This window comes from Nerophis ophidion, linkage group LG09 (genome assembly GCF_033978795.1).
Source record: "Nerophis ophidion isolate RoL-2023_Sa linkage group LG09, RoL_Noph_v1.0, whole genome shotgun sequence".
In the NCBI taxonomy this organism is placed as follows: domain Eukaryota; kingdom Metazoa; phylum Chordata; class Actinopteri; order Syngnathiformes; family Syngnathidae; genus Nerophis; species Nerophis ophidion.
Window position 1 is genome coordinate 8569758 of NC_084619.1, and position 24315 is coordinate 8594072.

Genomic DNA, 24315 nt, shown 5'->3' on the forward strand with positions numbered 1-24315 from the left:
ATTTGGCCCTTGAGGCAACATCAAATTAACATTAGAGCTGGCCCGCCGCTGTAACACCGCATTCACCACTAATACTCATACTCGTCAACCCTCCCGATTTTCCCGGGAGACTCCCGAAGTTCAGTGCCCGTTCCAATTTCTCCCAATTTCCACCCGCACAATAATATCGGGGGCGGGCCGTAAAAGCACTGCCTTTGGCGTTCTCTACACGTCGCCGCGTCCGCTTTTCCTCCATACAAACAGCGTGCCGGCCCACTCACATAATATATGCTGCTCATACACACACACAAGTGTATGCAAGGCATACTTGGTCAACAGCCATACAGGTCACACTGAGGGTGGCCATATAAACAACTGTTTCAAATATACGCCACACTGTGAACCCACAGCAAACAAGAATGACAAACACATTTCGGGAGAACATCCGCACCGTAACACAACATAAACACAACTGAACAAATACCCAGAACCCCTTGCATCACTAACTCTTCCGGGATGCTACAATATACACTCCCGCTACCACCAAACCCCGCCCCAACTCAGACCCGCCGCCAAAAAGAAGCATTCAATTTGTATTTTTATTTTATTTGATATGCCATTGATATTTTTTAATTATTATTATTTAGAACTCAATTTTGCATGTCACTATAAAGTTATATAAGCCTTGCTTGGTCAATATTCAATGCAAAACTTGTTTGGGTCCCTATTAAAGGATTCATTTGTTCAACTTCGGCCCGCGGCTTCGTTCAGTTTAAAATTTTGACCCACTCTGTATTTGAGTTTGACACCCCTGAAATATATGAATAAAAAATATACATTTAGGCCTCCACTCAGGCTTGATCCCGGGGATCCCAAAGGGTTTTGGTAAAAATAAAATGATAAAAATGTGTCATTATTCAGTATTATTATTTTTATTATTATTCAAGTTTTAAATCTGGATCGGTTTGGATTGGAATGAGAATCAGCACCTCCAAGTCGGAGTCCATGGTTCTCGCCTGGAAAAGGGTGGAGTGCCATCTCCGGGTTGGGGAGGAGACCCTGCCCCAAGTGGAGGAGTTCAAGTACCTCAGAATCTTGTTCACGAGTGAGGGAAGAGTGGATCGTGAGATCGACAGGCGGATCGGTGCGGCGTCTTCAGTAATGCGGACGTTGTATCGATCTGTTGTGGTGAAGAAGGAGCTGAGCCGGAAGGCAAAGCTCTCAATTTACCGGTCGATCTACGTTCCCATCCTCACCTGTGGTCATGAGCTTTGGTTCATGACCGAAAGGATAAGATCACGAGTACAAGCGGCCAAAATGAGTTTGGGGCTCTCCCTTAGAGATACGGTGAGAAGCTCTGCCATCCGGGAGGAACTCAAAGTAAAGCCGCTGCTCCTTCACATCGAGAGAAGCCAGATAAGGTGGTTCGGGCATCTGGTCAGGATGCCACCCGAACGCCTCTCTAGGGAGGTGTTTAGGGCACGTCCAACCGGTAGGAGGCCACGGGGAAGACCCAGGACACGTTGGGAAGACTATGTCTCCCGGCTGGCCTGGGAACGCCTCGGGATCCCCCGGGAAGAGCTAGACGAAGTGGCTGGGGAGAGGAAAGTCTGGATTTCCCTGCTTAAGCTGCTGCCCCCGCGACCCAACCTCAGATAAGCGGAAGAAAAAATCGATGGATGGGTTTCAAATCCTTAGATCTGGGGTCAGCAACCCGCGGCTCTTTGATCACTCTGGTGTGTCTCAGCTGTAAACTTGCCGACCTTCCCGAAATTACCGGGGGGTTTCTCACCTTTAAAAGTACCAATGATTGTCACACACACTCTTGGTGTGGCGAAAATATTCTCTGCATTTGACCCATCACCCTTGATCACCCCCTGGGAGGTGATGGGAGCAGTGGGCAGCAGCGGTGCCGCGCCCGGGACTCTCAGTGCCTTTGCGTAAAATTGTCTGAGGTATTTATACTGCGTTTTTCACTCGGACAGTGAATACCCATAATATCTTCTAATACAAATAGTTGTGAGCGTGCTGGCCGGGCATCTATTGTTTGAAACCTCTATTACAATCCTCAAGCGATTGCAAGGCATACTTGTTCAAGAGCCATGCAGGTTACACTGAGGGTTGTGACATAAACAACTTTAACACTCTTACTAACATGCGCCACACTGTGAACCCACACCAAACAAGAATGACAAACACATTTCGGGAAAACATCCGCACTGTTAAGTGTAGAAGTGCGTGGACCCCAAGGATGCAGAGACGTAGATGGTAGCAAACAAAGTTCGTCTTTATTTGGACGCAAGGTTGCCAAATCTATCTTTACAACACAAGGCGATGGTGGAGCACAAAACACACCATGAATGAACTGAAATAGTTGCTACCAAAAAACTAACCGAAAGCGCGGGACACAGCCAGGAAAATACTATATGGAAAAAGTAAACCAAAAGTGCTAAGTATAAACATAAAACGCTAGACAAGGCTAGGGGGAAAAAACAGTTCTAGAAAGAAGTAACAACAACAAACTAAAAGGCTAGAGAAACAATCAAACCTGGCGAGGAGCACGAGTCAAACAAAGGTTTGCAAGTGAGCCGAAGAGGAGCGTACGCATGCGAGCAATACGGTGGTGAGACACAATGTTCCGGCGCTCGCATGGCGTCAGCACCCAGGTTAAAATAGACCCCACTAATCAATTTCAGGTGTTTGCTCCTGCTTTGCACCAGCTGCGCTCCATACTGTGGATGAGAGACAGAATAAATATGGTGTGCCAAAGAGTACAGAAAATAAGCAACTGACAAACAACTCACCAGACGCACTGTAACATAATATAAACACAACATAACAAATACCCAGAATCCCATGCAACCCTGACTCTTCCAGACTACCTTATACACCCTGCTAGCACCAAACCCCGCCTACCCTAACCCCGCCCACCTCAACCGACACAGGAGGGGGCAGTGATGTATGCATGATGCTAAAAAGGGGCATCCATATAAAACTCACTGGCCGCACTAACATCAAATCTTCATATTTATTGTGGGCCGCGTGTCTGAGACCCCTGGTTTATACATAGCACAAAGCAAAAAAAAAACTCTGTATACAATGTTATTTCATTATGAATTTCAAAAGTCTTGTGGCTTCCATTATTTTCTTTATTTTGTGAAACGGGTCCAAATGGCTCTTTGAGTGGTAAAGGTTGCCGACCCCTTCTCTGGATCAACATTAAGTCTATCTGTCAATATGAAGTGTTTAAAGACTTAAGTTGTAGGCTCTTTTTGTCAAAGAAAACCATGTTTTTTTTATGGGGGAAAAAAAAAATGCAATATTTTCAACCAATAACATTTTTAAGTAGAATGTTTGAGACTATATCATAATTGGAGCCGTAACAATGTCAACGACTCATAACACCATTGATTTAAATTCACTGTTATTTTTCGTGCGATGACACAACACAAAACACACTGATCCAAAAGGGTCCTACTCATTAAAGTGTTAAAAAATAAATAATAATCTTTTTTTTTTTTTTACTGTTTACTTTTAACACAATGGTCTCGAGATCAACTTCAGATCTATTCGTCAATTATACGTTTTTTTTGTAGTTTATGTTTTTGGTTTGTTCATTTTAGGCCCTTCTTTTTAGTATATATATATATATATATATATATATATATATATATATATATATATATATATATATATATATATATATATATATATATATATTTCCAGTGAGGGTTGGACTCCGCCAAGGCTGTCCTTTGTCACCGATTCTGTTCATAACTTTTATGGACAGAATTTCTAGGCGCAGTCAAGGCGTTGAGGGGTTCCGGTTTGGTGACCGCAGGATTAGGTCTCTGCTTTTTGCAGATGATGTGGTCCTGATGGCTTCATCTGACCGGGATCTTCAGCTCTCACTGGATCGGTTCGCAGCCGAGTGTGAAGCAACCGGAATGAGAATCAGCACCTCCAAGTCCGAGTCCATGGCTCTCGCCCGGAAAAGGGTGGAATGCCATCTCCGGGTTGGGGAGGAGACCCTGCCCCAAGTGGAGGAGTTCAAGTACCTAGGAGTCTTGTTCACGAGTGAGGGAAGAGTGGATCGTGAGATCGACAGGCGGATCGGTGCGGCGTCTTCAGTAATGCGGACGTTGTACCGATCCGTTGTGGTGAAGAAGGAGCTGAGCCGGAAGGCAAAGCTCTCAATTTACCGGTCGATCTACGATCCCATCCTCACCTATGGTCATGAGCTTTGAGTAATGACCGAAAGGATAAGATCACGGGTACAAGCGGCCGAAATGAGTTTGGGGCTCTCCCTTACAGATAGGGTGAGAAGCTCTGCCATCCGGGAGGAACTCAAAGTAAAGCCGCTGCTCCTTCACATCGAGAGGAGCCAGATGAGGTGGTTCGGGCATCTGGTCAGGATGCCACCCGAATGCCTCCCTAGGGAGGTGTTTAGGGCACGTCCAACCGGTAGGAGGCCACGGGGAAGACCCAGGACACGTTGGGAAGACTATGTCTCCCGGCTGGCCTGGGAACGCCTCGGGATCCCCCGGGAAGAGCTAGACGAAGTGGCTGGGGAGAGGGAAGTCTGGGTTTCCCTGCTTAGGCTGTTGCCCCCGCGACCCGACCTCGGATAAGCGGAAGATGATGGATGGATGGATGGATGGATATATATATATATGGATTTTTCTTTGGTTGCTTTATTAAATTTACAACCCCCTGGCGCTGTTTTGTACTGTTTCTGTACTTGTTTTGATTATTTTTATGTTTTTGATTGTATGTAAATATTGAATATTATAAATAAAGGATTTGGAAAAAAAAAAGAATCTTGATGATCATCTCAAATAGGTGTGCACTTTTTTTTGATAATGATAAATGGGTTGTACTTGTATAGCGCTTTTCTACCTTCACGGTACTCAAAGCGCTTTGACAATATTTCCACATTCACTCATTCACACACACATTCACACACTGATGGCGGGAGCTGCCATGCAAGGCGCTAACCAGCACCCATCAGGAGCAAGGGTGAAGTGTCTTGCTCAGGACACAACGGACGTGAAGAGGTTAGTAGTTGCTGCGGTTTTTGTGGACTGCACAGTTCGCCCAAACACACCTGGGAAAGGCTGTAGATCTTTACATCAAGACAGTTATCAAAATTCTTTGCAAAATGATAGTTGGAGATTAAATGCATTCAAAACCAGCTGGGGCGCTGTTCATTTGACTACCGTAGTTTGCTGTCTAAGTGTATGTCTGCATTAATAAAACCACCGCCCTATAAACTATTGCAGGGTTGTGTTATGAGAATACAATTCGACGTGTTTCAGTACATCAGTTCACCGTTGGCATGCAGGCCCAATCGTTCCACGGCTGCAGTTATTTTCCACGAAATGTGACGATTGCGTTTTGGTGCATGGTGCGGAATAATAACTTAATCGAATTGTCTCCCTTAATGCTCGAGAGAGCCTCTGCAGGCATGAGTGTTGAATTTCTGCCGACAAAGGGGAACAAAGTGTTAATTTCTGCTTACAAGAACAAAACGTCCTGCTGGTGATCTTGTTATAGCGTATTGACTGTTGTCCGCAGACATTCCTGAAGCGTGCGGCCTGTCAGGATCATTCCTCTTGCCCGAGGCTAATGCTGCTCTAATCCACCATGGGAGAAGAAGGGGAAATCCTAGATCCTCCTCAACAACTCATTTTACTCCAAGAGAGTGCGCGATCTTTAGAAGCAGAAGACTTATTTTACGTCGTGTAAGCAAAAAGCAAGCCCGATTTCCTCATCGTCCAAGAAAAGACGGAACTCTAACATGATTATTGTTGTTTTTGTCTCGGGTAAGACAAGTCCTTCCTCCCGGGGATGATGGCCCTACGGACTGATGATGAAGATGATGAGCAATGGCGTTATAAGCAGGCCAGTATTGTCTGGAGAGCCCATCTTGAAACTCTCAGGTAGGCCCTTACTGCAGACCGACCTCAAATGAACAGGGTCAATAAATGATGAGAGTAAATAACAAAGTATCAGAGCGATGATTACTAGGATACCATCGACAATGTCGACGAATTAAAGGCTGGAGTATACTCTGGAGCAGGGGTCACCAACCTTTTTGAGACCAAGAGCTACTTCTTGGATACTGATTAATGCGAAGGGCTACCAGTTTGATACACACTTAAATAAATTGCCAGAAATAGCCAATTTGCTCGATTTACCTTTAATAAATAAATCTATATATATATATATATACAGTGGGGCAAAAAAGTATATAGTCAGCCACCGATTGTGCAAGTTCAATCAATCAATCAATCAATCAATCAATCAATCAATGTTTACTTATATAGCCCTAGATTACTAGTGTCTCAAAGGGCTGCACAAACCACCACGACATCCTCGGTAGGCCCACATAAGGGCAAGGAAAACTCACACCCAGTGGGACGTCGGTGACAATGATGACTATGAGAACCTTGGAGAGGAGGAAAGCAATGGATGTCGAGCGGGTCTAACATGATACTGTGAAAGTTCAATCCATAATGGATCCAACACAGTCGCGAGAGACCAGTCCAAAGCGGATCCAACACAGCAGCGAGAGTCCCGTTCACAGCGGAGCCAGCAGGAAACCATCCCAAGCGGAGGCGGATCAGCAGCGCAGAGATGTCCCCAGCCGAGACACAGGCAAGCAGTACATGGCCACCGGATCGGACCGAACCCCCTCCACAAGGGAGAGTGGGACATAGGAGAAAAAGAAAAGAAACGGCAGATCAACTGGTCTAAAAAGGGAGTCTATTTAAAGGCTAGAGTATACAAATGAGTTTTAAGGTGGGACTTAAATGCTTCTACTGAGGTACACCTCAACTGTGAGAGACAGAATGTGAAAAAAAAAATCGAGGAATTCACATTGTAGGAATTTTAAATAATTTATTTGTAAATTATGGTGGAGAATAAGTATCTAGTCAACCATTTAAAGCTCTCACTGATGGAAGGAGGTTTTGGCTCAAAATCTCACGATACATGGCCCCATTCATTCTTTCCTTAACACGGATCAATCGTCCTGTCCCCTTAGCAGAAAAACAGCCCCAAAGCATGATGTTTCCACCCCCATGCTTCACAGTAGGTATGGTGTTCTTGGGATGCAACTCAGTATTCTTCTTCCTCCAAACACGACGAGTTGAGTTTATACCAAAATGGATACATGGATGATACAGCAGAGGATTGGGAGAAAGTCATGTGGGCAGATGAAACCAAAATAGAACACTAGCAACACAATAGCAGATAAAGGATTTTCCAGAATTATCCTAGTAAATGTGTCTAAAAACGTCTGAATCGCTCTCACTTGCCCTCGCCTGTTTTTTTTTTTTCTAGTCCTTCACTCTCACTATCCTCATCCACGAATCTTTCATCCTCGCTCAAATTAATAGGGAAATTGTCGCTTTCTCGGTCCGAATAGCTCTTGCTGCAGGAGGATGTGATTACAAACAATGTGAGGATGTGAGGAGCCCTACAACCCGTGATGTCACGCGCAAGGCTTTTTTATTAGCCACCAAAAGTTGCGAACTTAATCGTTGATGTTCTCTACTAAATCCATCCATCCCATCCATTTTCTACCACTTATTCCCTTTTGGGGTCGCGGGGGGCGCTGGCGCCTATCTCAGCTACAATCGGGCGGAGGGCAGGGTACACCCTGGACAAGTCGCCAACTCATCGCAGGGCCAACACAGATAGACAGACAACATTCACACTCACAATTTAGTGTTGCCAATCAGAACATGCAAACTCCACACAGAAAGATCCCGAGCCTGGATTTGACCCCAGGACTGCAGGACCTTCGTATTGTGAGGCAGACACACTAACCCCTCTGCCACCGTGAAGCCCCTCTACTAAATCCTTTCAGCAAAAATATGGCAATATCACGAAATGATCAAGTATGACACATAGAATGGACCTGCTATCCCCTTTTATATAAGAAAATCTCATTTCAGTAGGCCTTTAATAAGTGTTCCCCTTCCACTGGTGACGTGGCCCGTTATAGGAGCACTGACTGGTACAAGCCCGCCATCAAGTGGTCAAAAGGGGTAATGACAACAAATGCAAAAACTTCTTTAAAAATATAAATGAGATGTTGTTGATAAAATAATTCCCACCACGTGTTTATGCTTCACAGCAGGAATTAAAAAGACTGAATAATACAAGATATACTTTATCATTCCTCATTCACGCACTAGTAAGTCTGAGTTTCTTGCAGTGGACATTGGACCACAAGAAGAGGGTTGGGCTTGAATATGCAATGGCTGCTGCAATGTGGACCGGCGGTGCACGGAGGGTCGCCCACGTCGTGCGGAACTTGCTGGAAAGCAGAGGCAAACACACCTCGTCACCATCCCGGTACGATGCACTGGTCATCGGGGGAGGTAAGCTCTGCACACGGTGCTTGCTTAGTTAAAAAAATTGTAAAAAAAAATAAAAAATAAAAATAAAGTTAATATCTCAAGGGAAAACGAGCGTGTACGTACTCTATTGTTAATGTGTGACTTTTTGTAAATTATTTGCAAGATTTGAGCTCGAATGAGGAAAAAAAAAAATGGTGTGACTTCTGTTCAAACAAAAAGGCTCTTATTGTTGAAAGAAAAGTAATATATTTGTTTCCGGTCACTGCAGGGCACAATGGACTAGTGGCGGTAAGTTCCAACTATTCCACCGACGTTTATTGTTGTTTTGATTGATTGATTGACACTTTTATTAGTAGATTACAGTACATATTCCGTACAATTGACCACTAAATGGTAACACCCGAGTAAGTTTTTCAACTTGTTTAAGTCGGGGTCCACGTAAATCAATTCATGTGTATTGTATAAATGTGTGTGTGTGTGTGTGTGTGTGTGTGTATGTGTGTGTGTGTGTGTGTGTGTAAAGGCTGCCTATCTCCAGAGAGGAGGCCTAAAGACAGCAGTGTTGGAGCGCAGACATGTGCTCGGAGGTGCTGCAGTGACTGAGGAGATCTTCCCTGGTAAGAGGCTGCCATCCTGGGGACAACACTGTTGAAACTAAACGTGGTCCTACTTTAGAGTAGTCCGTGTACAGCTGGTACGGCATGAGTGGGTTTTTGTAATCCAGGGAAAATGACTCCACATTCCAGGAATCCATACTTGCCAATCTTGAGACCTCCGATTTCGGGAGGTTGGGGGGCGTGGTCGGGGGGGGGTGAGGCGGGGGCGTGGTCAAGAGGAGAGGAGTATATTTACAGCTAGAATTCACCAAGTCGAGTATTTCATATATATATATATATATATATATATATATAGACTACTTCATCTCTACAGAACTGTTTCATGAGGGGTTCCCTCAATCATCAAAAATCTCCTGATGATTGAGGGAACCCCTCATGAAACAGTTCTGTCCACATGCACCAACAAACTCATTATTGACTGAAATAGCTCTTAAAAACGCATGTAAAAACCTGATTTTGGTTTTCCGGGTGTTGTTGATAAATGGCTTTAGCTTTGAATACCCACGTACACACACTCAGTAGGGCCACATGCACCAACAAACTCATGATTGACGTAAATAGCTTTTTAAAATCACATGTCAAAAATCTCCTGATGATTGAGGGAACCCCTCATGAAACAGTTCTGTAGAGATGAAGTAGTCTTGTGATTTTTCCCACACCTACATATATTGCGCTCTACCACGTTATCGAGCACTATTCTCTGGATAATCCAATCAAGATATATATATATATATATATATATATATATATATATATATATATATGTATATGTGTATGTATATATATATATATATGTGTATGTATATATATGTATATGTGTATGTATATATATGTATATGTATATGTGTATGCATAAATATATGTGTATGTATATATATGTGTGTATGTATATATATGTATATGTGTATGTATATATATGTATGTATACATATGTGTATGTATATATATATGTGTGTATATATGTGTATATATATATATGTGTGTATATATATATGTAAGAAATATTTGACTTTCAGTGAACTCTAGCTATATATATTCAAATTTATTTTATTATATATATATATATATATATATATATATATATATATATATATATATATATATATATATATATATACATATAAGAGAAATACTTGAATTTCGGTGTTCGTTTATTTACACATATACACACACATAACACTCATCTACTCATTGTTGAGTTAAGGGTTGAATTGTCCATCCTTGTTCTATTCTCTGTCACTATTTTTCTAACCATGCTGAACACCCTCTCTGATGATGCATTGCTGTGTGGCACACACAAAAGTGCTTTCATCAAATGCACTAGAGTCTGGAATCTTCCATCTCTCCCTAGCATGACCCAAAACCAGTCAAGCTTTGCTTCCTCAGGAAGATCTTCTCTGCCAAGCACTTGTTAGTTCACTACTTCTTCCCGGAGGCTATCCAGGTCCAATCGCAGCTCCGGCTTGGAGCTTACAAGTTATTTATTCATCTTACTTGTCGTCGGCGTCGCCATGGCTGTATCTTCCTTGTTCTTCTGCTTCGTCTCCTTGTTGTGTGCGCGGTTGTGCACTGCACTCTCTAAAAGCCGTAGATGTTATTGTCACATATGCATGTAAAGTAGATGGCAGTATTGTCCTGTTTAAGAGTGTCACAACATTGCTGTTTACGGCAGACAAACTGCTTTATGGGAGACGAAAACGTGACTGCTGTTGTTGTGTGGTGTTACCGCGCTGGGAGGACGTTAATGAAACTGCCTAACAAATAAGAAACCAAGAATTCACCCTCGATCATTCTACAGTTATAACGTCATTGGGCAGACATGCTGTTTATATTGTGGGAATTTAGACATTTCCCCATCTACGGTCCGTAGTATCATCAAAAGGTTCAGTGAATCTGGAGAACTCGCTGCACGTGAGCGGCAAGGCCGAAAACCAACATTGAATGCTCGTGACCTTCTATCCCTTAAGCGGTGCTGCAAGCGAGTAAAGGATATCACCACATGGGCTCCGGAACTTTTCATAAAACCACTGCCAGTAACTACAGTTCGTCGCTATGTCTGTAAATGCATGTTAAAACTCTACAATGCAAAGCGAAAGTTTATCAACAACACCCAGAAAACCAAAATAAGGTTTTAACATGTGATTTTAAAAAGCTATTTAAGTCAATCATGAGTTTGTTGGTCCATGTGGCCCTACTGAGTGTGGGTACGTGGGTATTCAAAGCTAAAGCCATTTATTAACAACACCCGGAAAACCAAAATAAGGTTTTTACATGCGTTTTTAAAAGCTATTTTATTGCGATCTGCTGCTCAGATCTTCACGTTTGCTTTTTCATTCTCAGTCCGACCCGTTTATTTCCTGTTTTTGTCCATCACTATGGTTACACATCAGTTCACCTGCTGCTCACGCCCCGCACACCTGCTACAGATAATCACCGTCACTTTATAAGCCGTCCTCTTTTGTTTGTTCAGCCTGGGTTCATAATTTGCTTTCACGCAACAAGTTACGCCTGCACTCTACATCGTATGTATATTCTCGCTAGCTTTTCACGCTCAGCCATTTGTTTATTCCAGCTCTCATGCTGTATGTTTTGTTTTTCTCTTTAATGTGTCTATGTGCCAGTTTAGTTCTCATTTTTGTATATCCTAGCTTTTATGCTAGCGTCCTTTGTTTGTTTTATTCTACTAGCTCTAGCATTTTTGTTACATAGCTCTTTTTGTTATTTAAATAAATCTGTTTATCTTACCTTTGCTGCGTTCAATTTCGACGCATCCTCGAGGGAATCGAACCCGGCATCACAATGCCGAACAGACGTAACATATTTAAGTCAATAATGAGTTTGTTGGTGCATGTGGACCTACCAAGTGTGTGTAAGTGGGTATGCAAAGAAGAAACCATTTATCAACAACACCCAGAAAACCAAAATAAGGTTTTTACATGCATTTTTAAAAGCGATTTAAGTCAATAATGAGTTTGTTGGTGCATGTGGACCTACCAAGTGTGTGTAAGTGGGTATGCAAAGAAGAAACCATTTATCAACAACACCCAGAAAACCAAAATAAGATTTTTATATGTGTTTTAAAAAGCTATTTAAGACAATAATGAGTTTGTTGGTGCATGTGGACCTACTGAGTGTGTATGTGAGGTGAGGATGTTAGGCTTAGGGTGGGCTGGGGGCCCTTTTAAGAGTATAATAATAACAATAAATGAGTAATATTAAATACTGAAATGGGGCCACAAATAAATCTTGTTTAGGGCCACAAAAATGCGGCAAGCGGTCTGGTAATGACATTTATTCACGTCTGCACTTGCTGCAAGGCCGTGAATAGGTAGCATGATTAGCAACAAGCTGTGATTTTGGCGTAATCCCGCTCTTGTGCGTGCAGGTTTCCACTTCTCCAGGTGCTCCTACGTGCTCAGTCTGTTGCGGCCGCACATTTACGCCGACTTGGAGCTGAAGGTGAACGAGGCTGCACGCTCACATCCTTAATTGGTTTCGTCTTTGAAACAGTCGCCCGTGTGTTTGTTTGTTTTTTAGAAACATGGACTGAAGGTGCACCTGAGGGACCCCCATGCTTTCACTCCCATGTTGGAGGAGGGGGTGGGCGGGGGTCCGCCGAGGTCACTCACCCTGGGCTCAGATCGCGCCGAGAACCGCAGGGAGATCGGCAAGTTTTCCCGGAAAGATGCTGAGGTGATGTAATGATTACGTGTGCCCGCCTTTCAGGTGCATATCTTAGTACATCGCCACCTTGGGGTCCTCAATGGTACTGCAGGGGGGCCGTGAAATTTTGGTGGTCTTTTAAAAAATGTATAATTTCATATTTCCCCTCTCATATCTCTAATATTATATCTCTACATATAGTATGAATAAATCATTGTATTATATGAATGTAAGCATTTAATACAGTCAATGATAGGCACTCGACTTGTCAGATAGCGATTAGCGCGCTAGTTGCCAGTTAGCGATTAGCACGCTAATTGTCAGCTGGTAATCAACACCCTAATTGTCAGCCAGTGATTGACACGCTTGTTGTCAGCTAGCGACGAGCGCGCTCTCTGACGATTAGCGCGTCGGTTGCCAGCTAGCGACATTTGCGTTGGTTGTCAGCTAGCCACAAGCGCGCTAGTTGTCATCTAGCAATTATCAGCTAGCAAGGTCAAGTTGTCAACTAGAAATCAACACGCTAGTTCAACTATATTGTCATGTAGTTAAACATAAATATATTATTACATTCATGTTAGCGTTTAAGATAGCTAGCAATTAGCACTATAGTCGTCATTTAGCAATTAGCCCCCTACTTGTCAGCTGGAAATTGGTGCTCTTGTTGTCAGCTAGCTACTACCGTTTTCGGCTGGAGATTGACGTGCTTGTTGTCAGCTAGCGATTAGTAAGTTAGTTGCCAGCTAGCGATTAGTGCTCTAGTTGTCAGCGAGCAATTAACACTTAAGTCGTCAGCTAGCAATTGACGCCATACTTGCCAGCCTTGAGACCTCTGATTTGGGCGTGGGGGGCGTGGTCGGGGGGTGGGGCGGGGGGGCGGGGTGGGGCGGGGTTAAGAGGTGAGTAGTATATTTACCACTAGATTCATAGATTCACCAAGTCAAGTATTTCATATATATATATATATATAAGAAATACTTGAATTCCAGTGTTCATTTATTTACACATTTACACACACATAACACTCATCTACTCATTGTCGAGTTGAGGGTTGAATATTCCATCCTTGTTTTTCTAACCATATGCATGTACACTAGATGGCAGTATTGTGCTGTTTGAGAGTGTCACAACACATTGCTGTTTGGCAGACAAACTGCTTTCGGTAGACGATTTCGAACTGATGTTTTGTGTTGTTTTACCGCGCTGGGAGGACGATAAGGAAACTGCCGAACTATAAACCCACATAAGAAACCAAGAACTCGCCCTCGATCATTCTACAGTTATAACGTCATTGGGCAGACACGCTCTTTGCACACGTCACTCAGGTCTGCATTTTCGGGAGAAAATTTGTCCCGGGAGGTTTTCGGGAGAGGCGCTGAATTTCAGGAGTTTCCCGGAAAATCCGGGAGGGTTGGCAAGTATGATTGACGCGCTTATGGTCAGTTAAGGATTCGCACGCTGAATGTCAGCTAGTAATTAGCACATTACTTGTCAGCTAGCGACTAGCACGCTAGTTATCATTTAGCAATTAATGCTGTAGTTGTCGAGTTCAAGTTGTCAACTAGAAATGAACACGCTAGTTCAACTACATTGTCATGAAGTTAGACATAAATATATTATTACATTCATTTTAGCGTTTAAGATAGCTAGCAATTAGCACTTTAGTGGTCATGTAGCAATTAGCACCCTAGTTGTCAGCTAGCAATTGGTGCTCTTGTTGTCAACTAGCTATTACCGTTTTCAGCTAGAGATTGACGCGTTTGTTGTCAGCTAGCGATTAGTACCTTAGTTGCCAGCTAGCGACTAGCGTGTTAGTTCTCAGCTAGCAATTAGTGCTCCAGTTGTCAGCTAGCAATTGACGCGCTTGTAGTCAGTTAGGGATTCGCTCGCTGAATGTCAGCCAGTAATTAGCACATTACTTGTCAGCTAGTGACTAGCATGCTAGTTATCATTTAGCAATTAATGCTGTAGTTGTCGAGTTCAAGTTGTCAACTACAAATGACCACGCTAGTTCAACTACATTGTCATGAAGTTAGACAAAAATATATTATTACATTCATTTTAGAGTTTAAGATAGCTAGCAATTAGCACTTTAGTTGTCATGTAGCAATTAGCACACTAGTTTTCAGCTAGCAATTGGTGCTGTTGTTGTCAACTAGCTATTACCGTTTTCAGCTAGAGATTGACGCGTTTGTTGTCAGCTAGCAATTAGTACCTTAGTTGCCAGCTAGCGACTAGCAAGTTAGTTCTCAGCTAGCAATTAGTGCTCTAGTTGTCAGCTAGCAATTAGTGCTCTAGTTGTCTAAGCAATAGGTGCTCTTGTTGTCAACTAGCTATTACCGTTTTCAGCTAGAGATTGACGCGTTTCTTGTCAGCTAGCGATTAGTACCTTAGTTGCCAGCTAGCGACTAGCACGTTAGTTCTCAGCTAGCAATTAGTGCTCTAGTTGTCAGCTAGCAATTGACGCGCTTGTGGTCAGTTAGGGATTCGCTCGCTGAATGTCAGCTAGTAATTAGCACATTAGTTGTCAGCTAGTGACTAGCATGCTAGTTGTCATTTAGCAATTAATGCTGTAGTTGTCGAGTTCAAGTTGTCAACTAGAAATGAACACGCTAGTTCAACTACATTGTCATGAAGTTAGACAAAAATATATTATTACATTCATTTTAGCGTTTAAGATAGCTAGCAACTAGCACTTTAGTGGTCATGTAGCAATTAGCACACTAGTTTTCAGCTAGCAATTGGTGCTGTTATTGTCAAGTAGCTATTACCGTTTTCAGCTAGAGATTGACGCGTTTGTTGTCAGCTAGCGATTAGTACCTTAGTTGCCAGCTAGCGACTAGCAAGTTAGTTCTCAGCTAGCAATTAGTGCTCTAGTTGTCAGCTAGCAATTGGTGCTCTTGTTGTCAACTAGCTATTACCGTTTTCAGGTAGAGATTGACGCGTTTGTTGTCAGCTAGCGATTAGTACCTTAGTTGCCAGCTAACGACTAGCGTGTTAGTTCTCAGCTAGCAATTAGTGCTCCAGTTGTCAGCTAGCAATTGACGCGCTTGTAGTCAGTTAGGGATTCGCTCGCTGAATGTCAGCCAGTAATTAGCACATTACTTGTCAGCTAGTGACTAGCATGCTAGTTGTCATTTAGCAATTAATGCTGAAGTTATCAGCTAGCGTGTTGTCGAGTTCAAGTTGTCAACTAGAAATGAACACGCTAGTTCAACTACATTGTCATGAAGTTAGACATAAATATATTATTACATTCATTTTAGCGTTTAAGATAGCTAGCAATTAGCCCTTTAGTTGTCATGTAGCAATTAGCACCCTAGTTGTCAGCTAGAAATTGGTGCTCTTGTTGTCAACTAACTATTACCGTTTTCAGCTAGAAATTGACGCGTTTGTTGTCAGCTAGCGATTAGTACCTTAGTTGCCAGCTAGCGACTAGCACGGTAGTTCTCAGCTAGCAATTAGTGCTCTAGTTGTCAGCTAGCAATTAACGCCCTATTTGTTAACTAGCAATTTTCGCGCTAGTTCCACTCTACTGTCATGTAGTTGAACATGAATGAATAATGATATTATATTATTGTATTCATGATTAAAGTGCGGATTGCCACCTAGCTATTAGCAGCATATTGCTGTTATTTGACTATCGCTAGTATTGCACAAAAACAAAAACAGGACCAGTTTAATGTACAAACTTCTGTTTCCATATGAGTTGGAAAATTGTGTTAGATGTAAATATAAACATAATTCAAAGATTAGACAACATATTTGATGTTCAAACTCATAAACTTTATTTTTTTTTTCAACTAATAATTAACTTAGAATTTCATGGCTGCAACACGTGCCAAAGTAGTTGGGAAAGGGCATGTTCACCACTGTGTTACATCACCTTTTCTTTTAACAACACTCAATAAACGTTTGGGAACTGAGGAAACTAATTGTTGAAGCTTTGAAAGTGGAATTCTTTCCCATTCTTGTTTTATGTAGAGCTTCAGTCGTTCAACAGTCCGGGGTCTCCGCTGTCGTATTTTACGCTTCATAATGCGCCACACATTTTCGATGGGAGACAGGTCTGGACTGCAGGCGGGCCAGGAAAGTACCCAAACTCTTTTTTTACGAAGCCACGCTGTTGTAACACTTGTCTTTCTGAAATAAGCAGGGGCGTCCATTATAACGTTGCTTGGATGACAACATATGTTGCTCCAAAACCTGTATGGACCTTTCAGCATTAATGGTGCCTTCACAGATGTGTAAGTTACCCATGCCTTGGGCACTAATACACCCCCATACAATCACAGATGCTGGCTTTTGAACTTTGCGCCTATAACAATGCGGATGGTAATTTTCCTCTTTGTTCCAGAGGACACCACGTCCACAGTTTCCTAATAGGATTTGAAATGTGGACTTGTCAGACCACAGATCACTTTTCCACTTTGCATCAGTCCATCTTAGGTGAGCTCGGGCCCAGCCAAGCCGGTGGCGTTCCTTGGTGTTGTTGATAAACGTCTTTCGCTTTGCATAGTAGAGTTTTAACTTGCACTTACAGATGTAGCGACCAATTGTAGTTACTGACAGTGGTTTTGTGAAGTGTTCCTGAGCCCATGTGGTGATATCCTTTACACGCCAATGTCGGTTTTTGATGCAGTACCGCCTGAGGGATCAAAGGTCCGTAATATCATCGCTTACGTGCAGTGATTTCTCCAGATCCTCTGAACCTTTTGATGATTTTTACGGACCATAGATGGTAAAATCCCTAAATTCCTTGCAATAGCTCGTTGAGAAATGTTGTCCTAAAACTGTTCGACAATTTGCTTACAAATTAGTGACCCTCGCCCCATCCTTGTTTGTGGATTACTTAGCATTTCATGGAAGCTGCTTTTATACCCAATCATGGCACCCACCTGTTCCCAATTAGCCTGCACACCTGTGGGATGTTCCATATAAGTGTTTGATGAGCATTCCTCAACTTTATCAGTATTTATTGCCACCATTTCCAAGTTCTTTGTCACATGTTGCTGGCATCAAATTCTAAAGTTAATGATTATTTGCAAGTTCATGAGTTTGAACATCAAATATCTTGTCTTTGTAGCATATTCAATTGAATATGGGTTGAAAAGGATTTGCAAATCATTGTATTCCGTTTATATTTACATCTAACACAATTTCCCAGCTCATATGGAAACGGGGTTTATACATAGGGATACCCGCTCCTTTTTTCCATTACTTTGGGGATCCTTGGTTCTGGAAAAAACGTTGAAGATCCCTGCTCTAAGTCATCTCGTCCTCGTCTGCCAAGCAGGCGTTTTCAGGTTTCGTTTCGCATCTTGAGAAGCTAGCGGCCGCCATCCACCCCCTCCTGGATGCCCCCCCCGTCGACATTCCAGGCATGACAAGCGGCTCGTGGCGGAAGAGGCTGGCGGCGGCCAAAACACTGAAGCCGGTGGTCAAATGTGGTGCGTAGCTCGTTTCGGACATGACTGGAGAGATGGACGGTCGAGTCAAAGTGTGTCTTTTTCAAGGGCTGAAACTGGGCAGAAACATTCCAGACTTTTATGAGATCACAACAGCACCGATCATGAAGGTTTGTCCCAATTGTTTGCTTTAATTGTACCGTTGTCCCTGTATGGCAGGGGTGTCCAAAGTGCGGCCCGGGGGCACATTTTAAGAATACAATTGAAAAAAAAAAAATTAAAAACATAAAGAGTGGTATAAAAGAGCAAACAGGTGAAATGTAACAAGAAATTGTTGCAATGCTTACTCTTATAACACAAAGCTGCCATGCAGGCTGTTCCATCCATCCATCCATCCATCATCTTCCACTTATCCGAGGTCAGGTCGCGGGGGCAACAGCCTAAGCAGGGAAGCCCAGACTTCCCTCTCCCCAGCCACTTCGTCTAGCTCTTCCCGGGGGATCCCGAGGCGTTCCCAGGCCAGCCGGGAGACATAGTCTTCCCAACGTGTCCTGGGTCTTCCCCGTGGCCTCCTACCGGTTGGACGTGCCCTAAACACCTCCCTAGGGAGGCGTTCGGGTGGCATCCTGACCAGGTGCCCGAACCACCTCATTTGGCTCCTCTCGATGTGAAGGAGCAGCGGCTTTACTTTGAGTTCCTCCCGGATGGCAGAGCTTCTCACCCTATCTCTAAGGGAGAGCCCCAAACTCATTTCGGCCGCTTGTACCCGTGATCTTATCCTTTCGGTCATGACCCAAAGCTCATGACCATAGGTGAGGATGGGAACGTAGATCGACCGGTAAATTGAGCGCTTTGCCTTCCGGCTCAGCTCCTTCTTCACCACAACGGATCGGTACAACGTCCGCATTACTGAAGACGCCGCACCGATCCGCCTGTCGATCTCACGATCCACTCTTCCCCCACTCGTGAACAAGACTCCTAGGTACTTGAACTCCTCCACTTGGGGCAGGGTCTCCTCCCCAACCCGGAGATGGCACTCCACCCTTTTCCGGGCGAGAACCATGGACTCGGACTTGGAGGTTCTGATTCTCATTCCGGTGGCTTCACACTCGGCTGCGAACCGATCCAGTGAGAGCTGAAGATCCCGGCCATGCAGGCTGTTTCTTTATAAAATAATAATGAATCAAAATCAATGTCATTTTGATTTATTGACCTATTCAAGGCTCCGATTCCATCCATTTTCTACCGCTTATTCCCTTTGGGGTCGCGGGGGGCACTGGTGCCTATCTCAGCTACAATTGGGCGGAAGGCGGGGTACACCCTGGACAAGTCGCCACCTCATCGCAGTGCCAACACAGATAGACAGACAACATTCACACACTAGGGCCAATTTAGTGTTGCCAATCAACCTATCCCCAGGTGCATGTTTTTGGAAGTGGGAGGAAGCCGGAGTACCCGGAGGGAACCCACGGAAATGCAAACTCCACATATAAAGATCCCGAGCCCGGGATTGAACCTAGGACTACTCAGGACCTTCATATTATGAGGCAGACGCACTAACCCCTCTGCCACCGTGAAGCCCGGCTCCGATTACGTCACATTAAATATTCCACTTTGAAATATTTTTTGGGGGGAAATGTTGCATATTTTGTGTTTTGCCATCTAAAAAACTTTTAAAAGAAGGGCCTACAACAAACAAACATAAACAACAATAAAACTTAAAACTGACGGATATATCTGAAGTTGATCTCGAGTATTGTGCTAAAAGTAAACAGTGAAAAAAATGTATTTATTTTTTAAAACTATAATGAGCAGGACACTTTTAGATCCCCAATTATTTTAGTGTGATTTGTTTTTAAGTGTCATTGCTCAAAAAATAATAATGAATCAAAATACAAAATTAAGGCTCCAATTATTATATAATCTGAAATATTCCACCGAAAAAAGTCATTGGGTGAAAATATTGCATATTTTGTGTTTTTTCCTTTTTTCCCCCCCCTAATGTTGATCTAGAGCAGGAGTCGGGAACCTTTTTGGCTGAGAGAGCCATGCAGGCCAAATATATTTAAAAGTATTTCCGTGAGAGCCATATAATTTATTTATTTTTAACACTGAATACAACTATAGGCGTGCATTTTTAAGAAAGACCAACATTTTTTAGACTATAATACGTTTCTTATTCTTTTTAATAACATTGATATTCTGAGGCTAACCAACAATAAATAAAACACTTCTTACCATTAATCATCAATCAATCAATCAATGTTTATTTATATAGCCCCAAATCACAAATGTCTCAAAGGACTGCACAAATCATTACGACTACGACATCCTCGGAAGAACCCACAAAAGGGCAAGGAAAACTCACACCCAGTGGGCAGGGAGAATTCTCATAGTCAATGCTGACTATGAGAACCCTTGGAGAGGACCTCAGATGTGGGCAACCCCCCGCCCCCCCTCTAGGGGACCGAAAGCAATGGATGTCGAGCGGGTCTAACATGATACTGTGAAAGTTCAATCCATAGTGGCTCCAAGACAGCAGCGAGAGTCCCGTCCACAGGAAACCATCTCAAGCGGAGGCGGATCAGCAGCGTAGAGATGTCCCCAATCGATACAGACGAGCGGTCCATTCTGGGTCCCGACTCTGGACAGCCAGTACTTCATCCATGGTCATCGGACCGGACCCCCTCCACAAGGGAGGGGGGGGGACATAGGAGAAAGAAAAGAAGCGGCAGATCAACTGGTCTAAAAAGGAGGTCTATTTAAAGGCTAGAGTATACAGATGAGTTTTAAGGTGAGACTTAAGTGAAGTGAATTATATTTATATAGCGCTTTTCTCAAGTGACTCAAAGCGCTTTACATAGTGAAACCCGATATCTAAGTTACATTTAAACCAGTGTGGGTGGCACTGGGAGCAGGTGGGTAAAGTGTCTTGCCCAAGGACACAACGGCAGTGACTTGGATGGTGGACGTGGGAATCGAACCTGCAACCCTCAAGTTGCTGGCACGGCCACTCTACCAACCGAGCTATGCCGCCCCAGACTTAATCAATCAATCAATCAATGTTTACTTATATAGCCCTAAATCACTAGTGTCTCAAAGGGCTGCACAAACCACTACGACATCCTCGGTAGGCCCACATAAGGGCAAGGAAAACTCACACCCAGTGGGACGTCGGTGACAATGATGACTATGAGAACATGATACTGTGAAAGATCAATCCATAATGGATCCAACACAGTCGCGAGAGTCCAGTCCAAAGCGGATCCAACACAGCAGCGAGAGTCCCGTTCACAGTGGAGCCAGCAGGAAACCATCCCAAGCGGAGGCTGATCAGCAGCGCAGAGATGTCCCCAGCCGATACACAGGCGAGCAGTACATGGCCACCGGATCGGACCGGACTCCCTCCACAAAGGAGAGTGGGACATAGAAGAAAAAGAAAAGAAACGGCAGATCAACTGGTCTAAAAAGGGAGTCTATTTAAAGTCTAGAGTATACAAATGAGTTTTAAGGTGAGACTTAAATGCTTCTACTGAGGTGGCATCTCGAACTGTTACCGGGAGGGCATTCCAGAGTACTGGAGCCCGAACGGAAAACGCTCTATAGCCCGCAGACTTTTTTTGGGGCTCTAGGAATCACTAATAATGCGACTTCTTGAACAGGTGCGGTAGAAACCGGATGGATGGATGAAAATGCATGAGAATGTTTTATATTTCGAACGTTATTTTTGACACTGTGAATACCAGCGGATATATTCTTTACATATGGTGTTAAGCAATGTCAGCTCAGATTTATCTGAGAGCCAGGTGCAGTCTTGAAAAGAGCCACATCTGGCTCTAGAGCCATAGGTTCCCTACCCCTGATCTAGAGATTTAAAACTTGAATAATAATAAAAATAATAATGCTGAATAATGAAACATTTTTAATATTTTTTTTGGACCAAAACCCTTTGGGGTCCCCGGGATCATAACTGAGTGGAGGCCAACATGTATATTTATTACACATATATTGTATTGGTTTTTAAAATAAAAATGGATTTTTCAGTGTGCGGCCCTCAGTGGAAAAAGTTTGGACACCCCTGCTGTATATCATCACTGCTTGTGTTGTTTTTATGATAGATCCTCAATCGGTGGTTTGAGTCGCAGCCGTTGATTGCAACGCTGGCTACTGACGCCGTTATTGGAGCCATGACCAGCCCCAGCAATCCCGGTAGCGGGTGAGGCGGCGTGTTCTTTGTTCAAGATGGACTTACTCGTTATGTTTTCAGTGTTGGCGCTAGGAACTTTCAAAACGGGGTCTTGGGGACACTATCGAGTCATAAAAATGGCGTCACACAGTAAATTTTTGGGGTTCCACTTTTTTGTAACCGTTTTGAAAACAAAATGATCCTGTTATATCTCACATTCTATATTGTGTTTCGGGACAAAACGTTGTCATAAACGTTACTTAAAGGCCCACTGAAATGAGATTTTCTTATTTAAACGGGGATAGCAGGTCCATTCTATGTGTCATACTTGATCATTTCACAATATTGCCATATTTTTGCTGGAAGGATTTAGTAGAGAACATCGACGATAAAGTTTGCAACTTTCGGTCGCTAATAAAAAAGCCTTGCCTGTACCGGAAGTAGCAGACGATGTGCAAGTGACGTCACGGGTTGTAGGGCTCCTCACATCCTCACATTTTTTACAATCATAGCCAGCAGCAGCTAGAGCTATTCGGACCGAGAAAGCGACAATTTCCCCATTAATTTGAGCGAGGATGAAAGATTCGTGGATGAGGAAATTTAGAGTGAAGACCTTCCATCCATCCATCCATTTCCTACCGCTTATTCCCTTTCGGGGTCGCAGGGGGCGCTGGCGCCTATCTCAGCTACAATCGGGCGGAATGCAGGGTACACCCTGGACAAGTCGCCACCTCATCGCAGGGCCAACACAGATAGACAGACAACATTCACACTCACATTCACACACTAGGGCCAATTTAGTGTTGCCAATCAACCTATCCCCAGGTGCATGTCTTTGGAAGCGGGAGGAAGCCGGAGTACCCGGAGGGAACCCACGCATTCACGGGGAGAACATGCAAACTCCACACAGAAAGATCCCGAGCCTGGATTTGAACCCAGGACTGCAGGACCTTCGTATTGTGAGGCAGACGCACTAACCCCTCTCCCACCGTGAAGCCCAGTTTAGCGGCATATGCCGACCTTAATTGTGCATGAAGGTGTCATATACAGCTCGGAGGTTGGGTCTTGGGTGTTCATCATCCTGTTATATCTCACATTCTATATTGTGTTTCGGGACAAAACGTTGTCATAAACGTTACTTAAAGGCCTACTGAAATGAGATTTTCTTATTTAAACGGGGATAGCAGGTCCATTCTATGTGTCATACTTGATAATTTCGCGATATTGCCATATTTTTGCTGAAAGGATTTAGTAGAGAACATCGACGATAAAGTTTGCAACTTTCGGTCGCTAATAAAAAAGCCTTGCCTGTACCGGAAGTAGCAGACGATGTGCAAGTGACATCACGGGTTGTAGGGCTCCTCACATCCTCACATTGTTTACAATCATAGCCACCAGCAGCTAGAGCTATTCGGACCAAGAAAGCGACAATTTCCCATTAATTTGAGCGAGGATGAAAGATTCGTGGATGAGGAAATTTAGAGTGAAGACCATCCATCCATTTCCTACCGCTTATTCCCTTTCGGGGTCGCGGGGGGCTCTGGCGCCTATCTCAGCTACAATCGGGCGGAAGGCAGGGTACACCCTGGACAAGTTGCCACCTCATCGCAGGGCCAACACAGATAGACAGACAACATTCACACTCACATTCACACACTAGGGCCAATTTTAGTGTTGCCAATCAACCTATCCCCAGGTGCATGTCTTTGGAAGTGGGAGGAAGCCGGAGTACCCGGAGGGAACCCACACATTCACGGGGAGAACACGCAAACTCCACACAGAAAGATCCCGAGCCTGGATTTGAACCCAGGACTGCAGGAACTTCGTATTGTGAGGCAGACGCACTAACCCCTCTGCCACCGTGAAATTTAGAGTGAAGACCTACAAAAAGAAAAAAAAAAAGTAAAAAAAAAAGGTGAGGGCAGTGAGAGCGATTCAGAAGTTTTTAGACACATTTACTAGGATAATTCTGGGAAATCCCTTATCTGCCTATTGTGTTGCTAGTGTTTTAGTGAGTTAAATAGTACCTTAAAGTCGGAGGGGTGTGGCCACGGGTGTTTTGACGCCAGAGTCTCTGAGAGAAGTCACGG

The 24315-nt window shown here is 43.6% G+C and overlaps 1 protein-coding gene across 1 annotated transcript in view; it reads left to right on the forward strand.

The window, feature by feature from the left end:
- The first annotated feature begins 8214 nt into the window (after nucleotides 1-8214).
- pyroxd2 (pyridine nucleotide-disulphide oxidoreductase domain 2) overlaps nucleotides 8215-24315 on the forward strand; it is a 34725-nt gene continuing 18624 nt past the window's right edge. Inside the window, 8 exon segments of the mRNA XM_061910213.1 lie at nucleotides 8215-8372; nucleotides 8620-8639; nucleotides 8875-8968; nucleotides 12354-12427; nucleotides 12506-12661; nucleotides 17928-18081; nucleotides 18148-18209; nucleotides 22158-22255. Coding sequence (XP_061766197.1) covers nucleotides 8249-8372; nucleotides 8620-8639; nucleotides 8875-8968; nucleotides 12354-12427; nucleotides 12506-12661; nucleotides 17928-18081; nucleotides 18148-18209; nucleotides 22158-22255 — 782 coding nt within the window. The 5' untranslated portion in view covers nucleotides 8215-8248.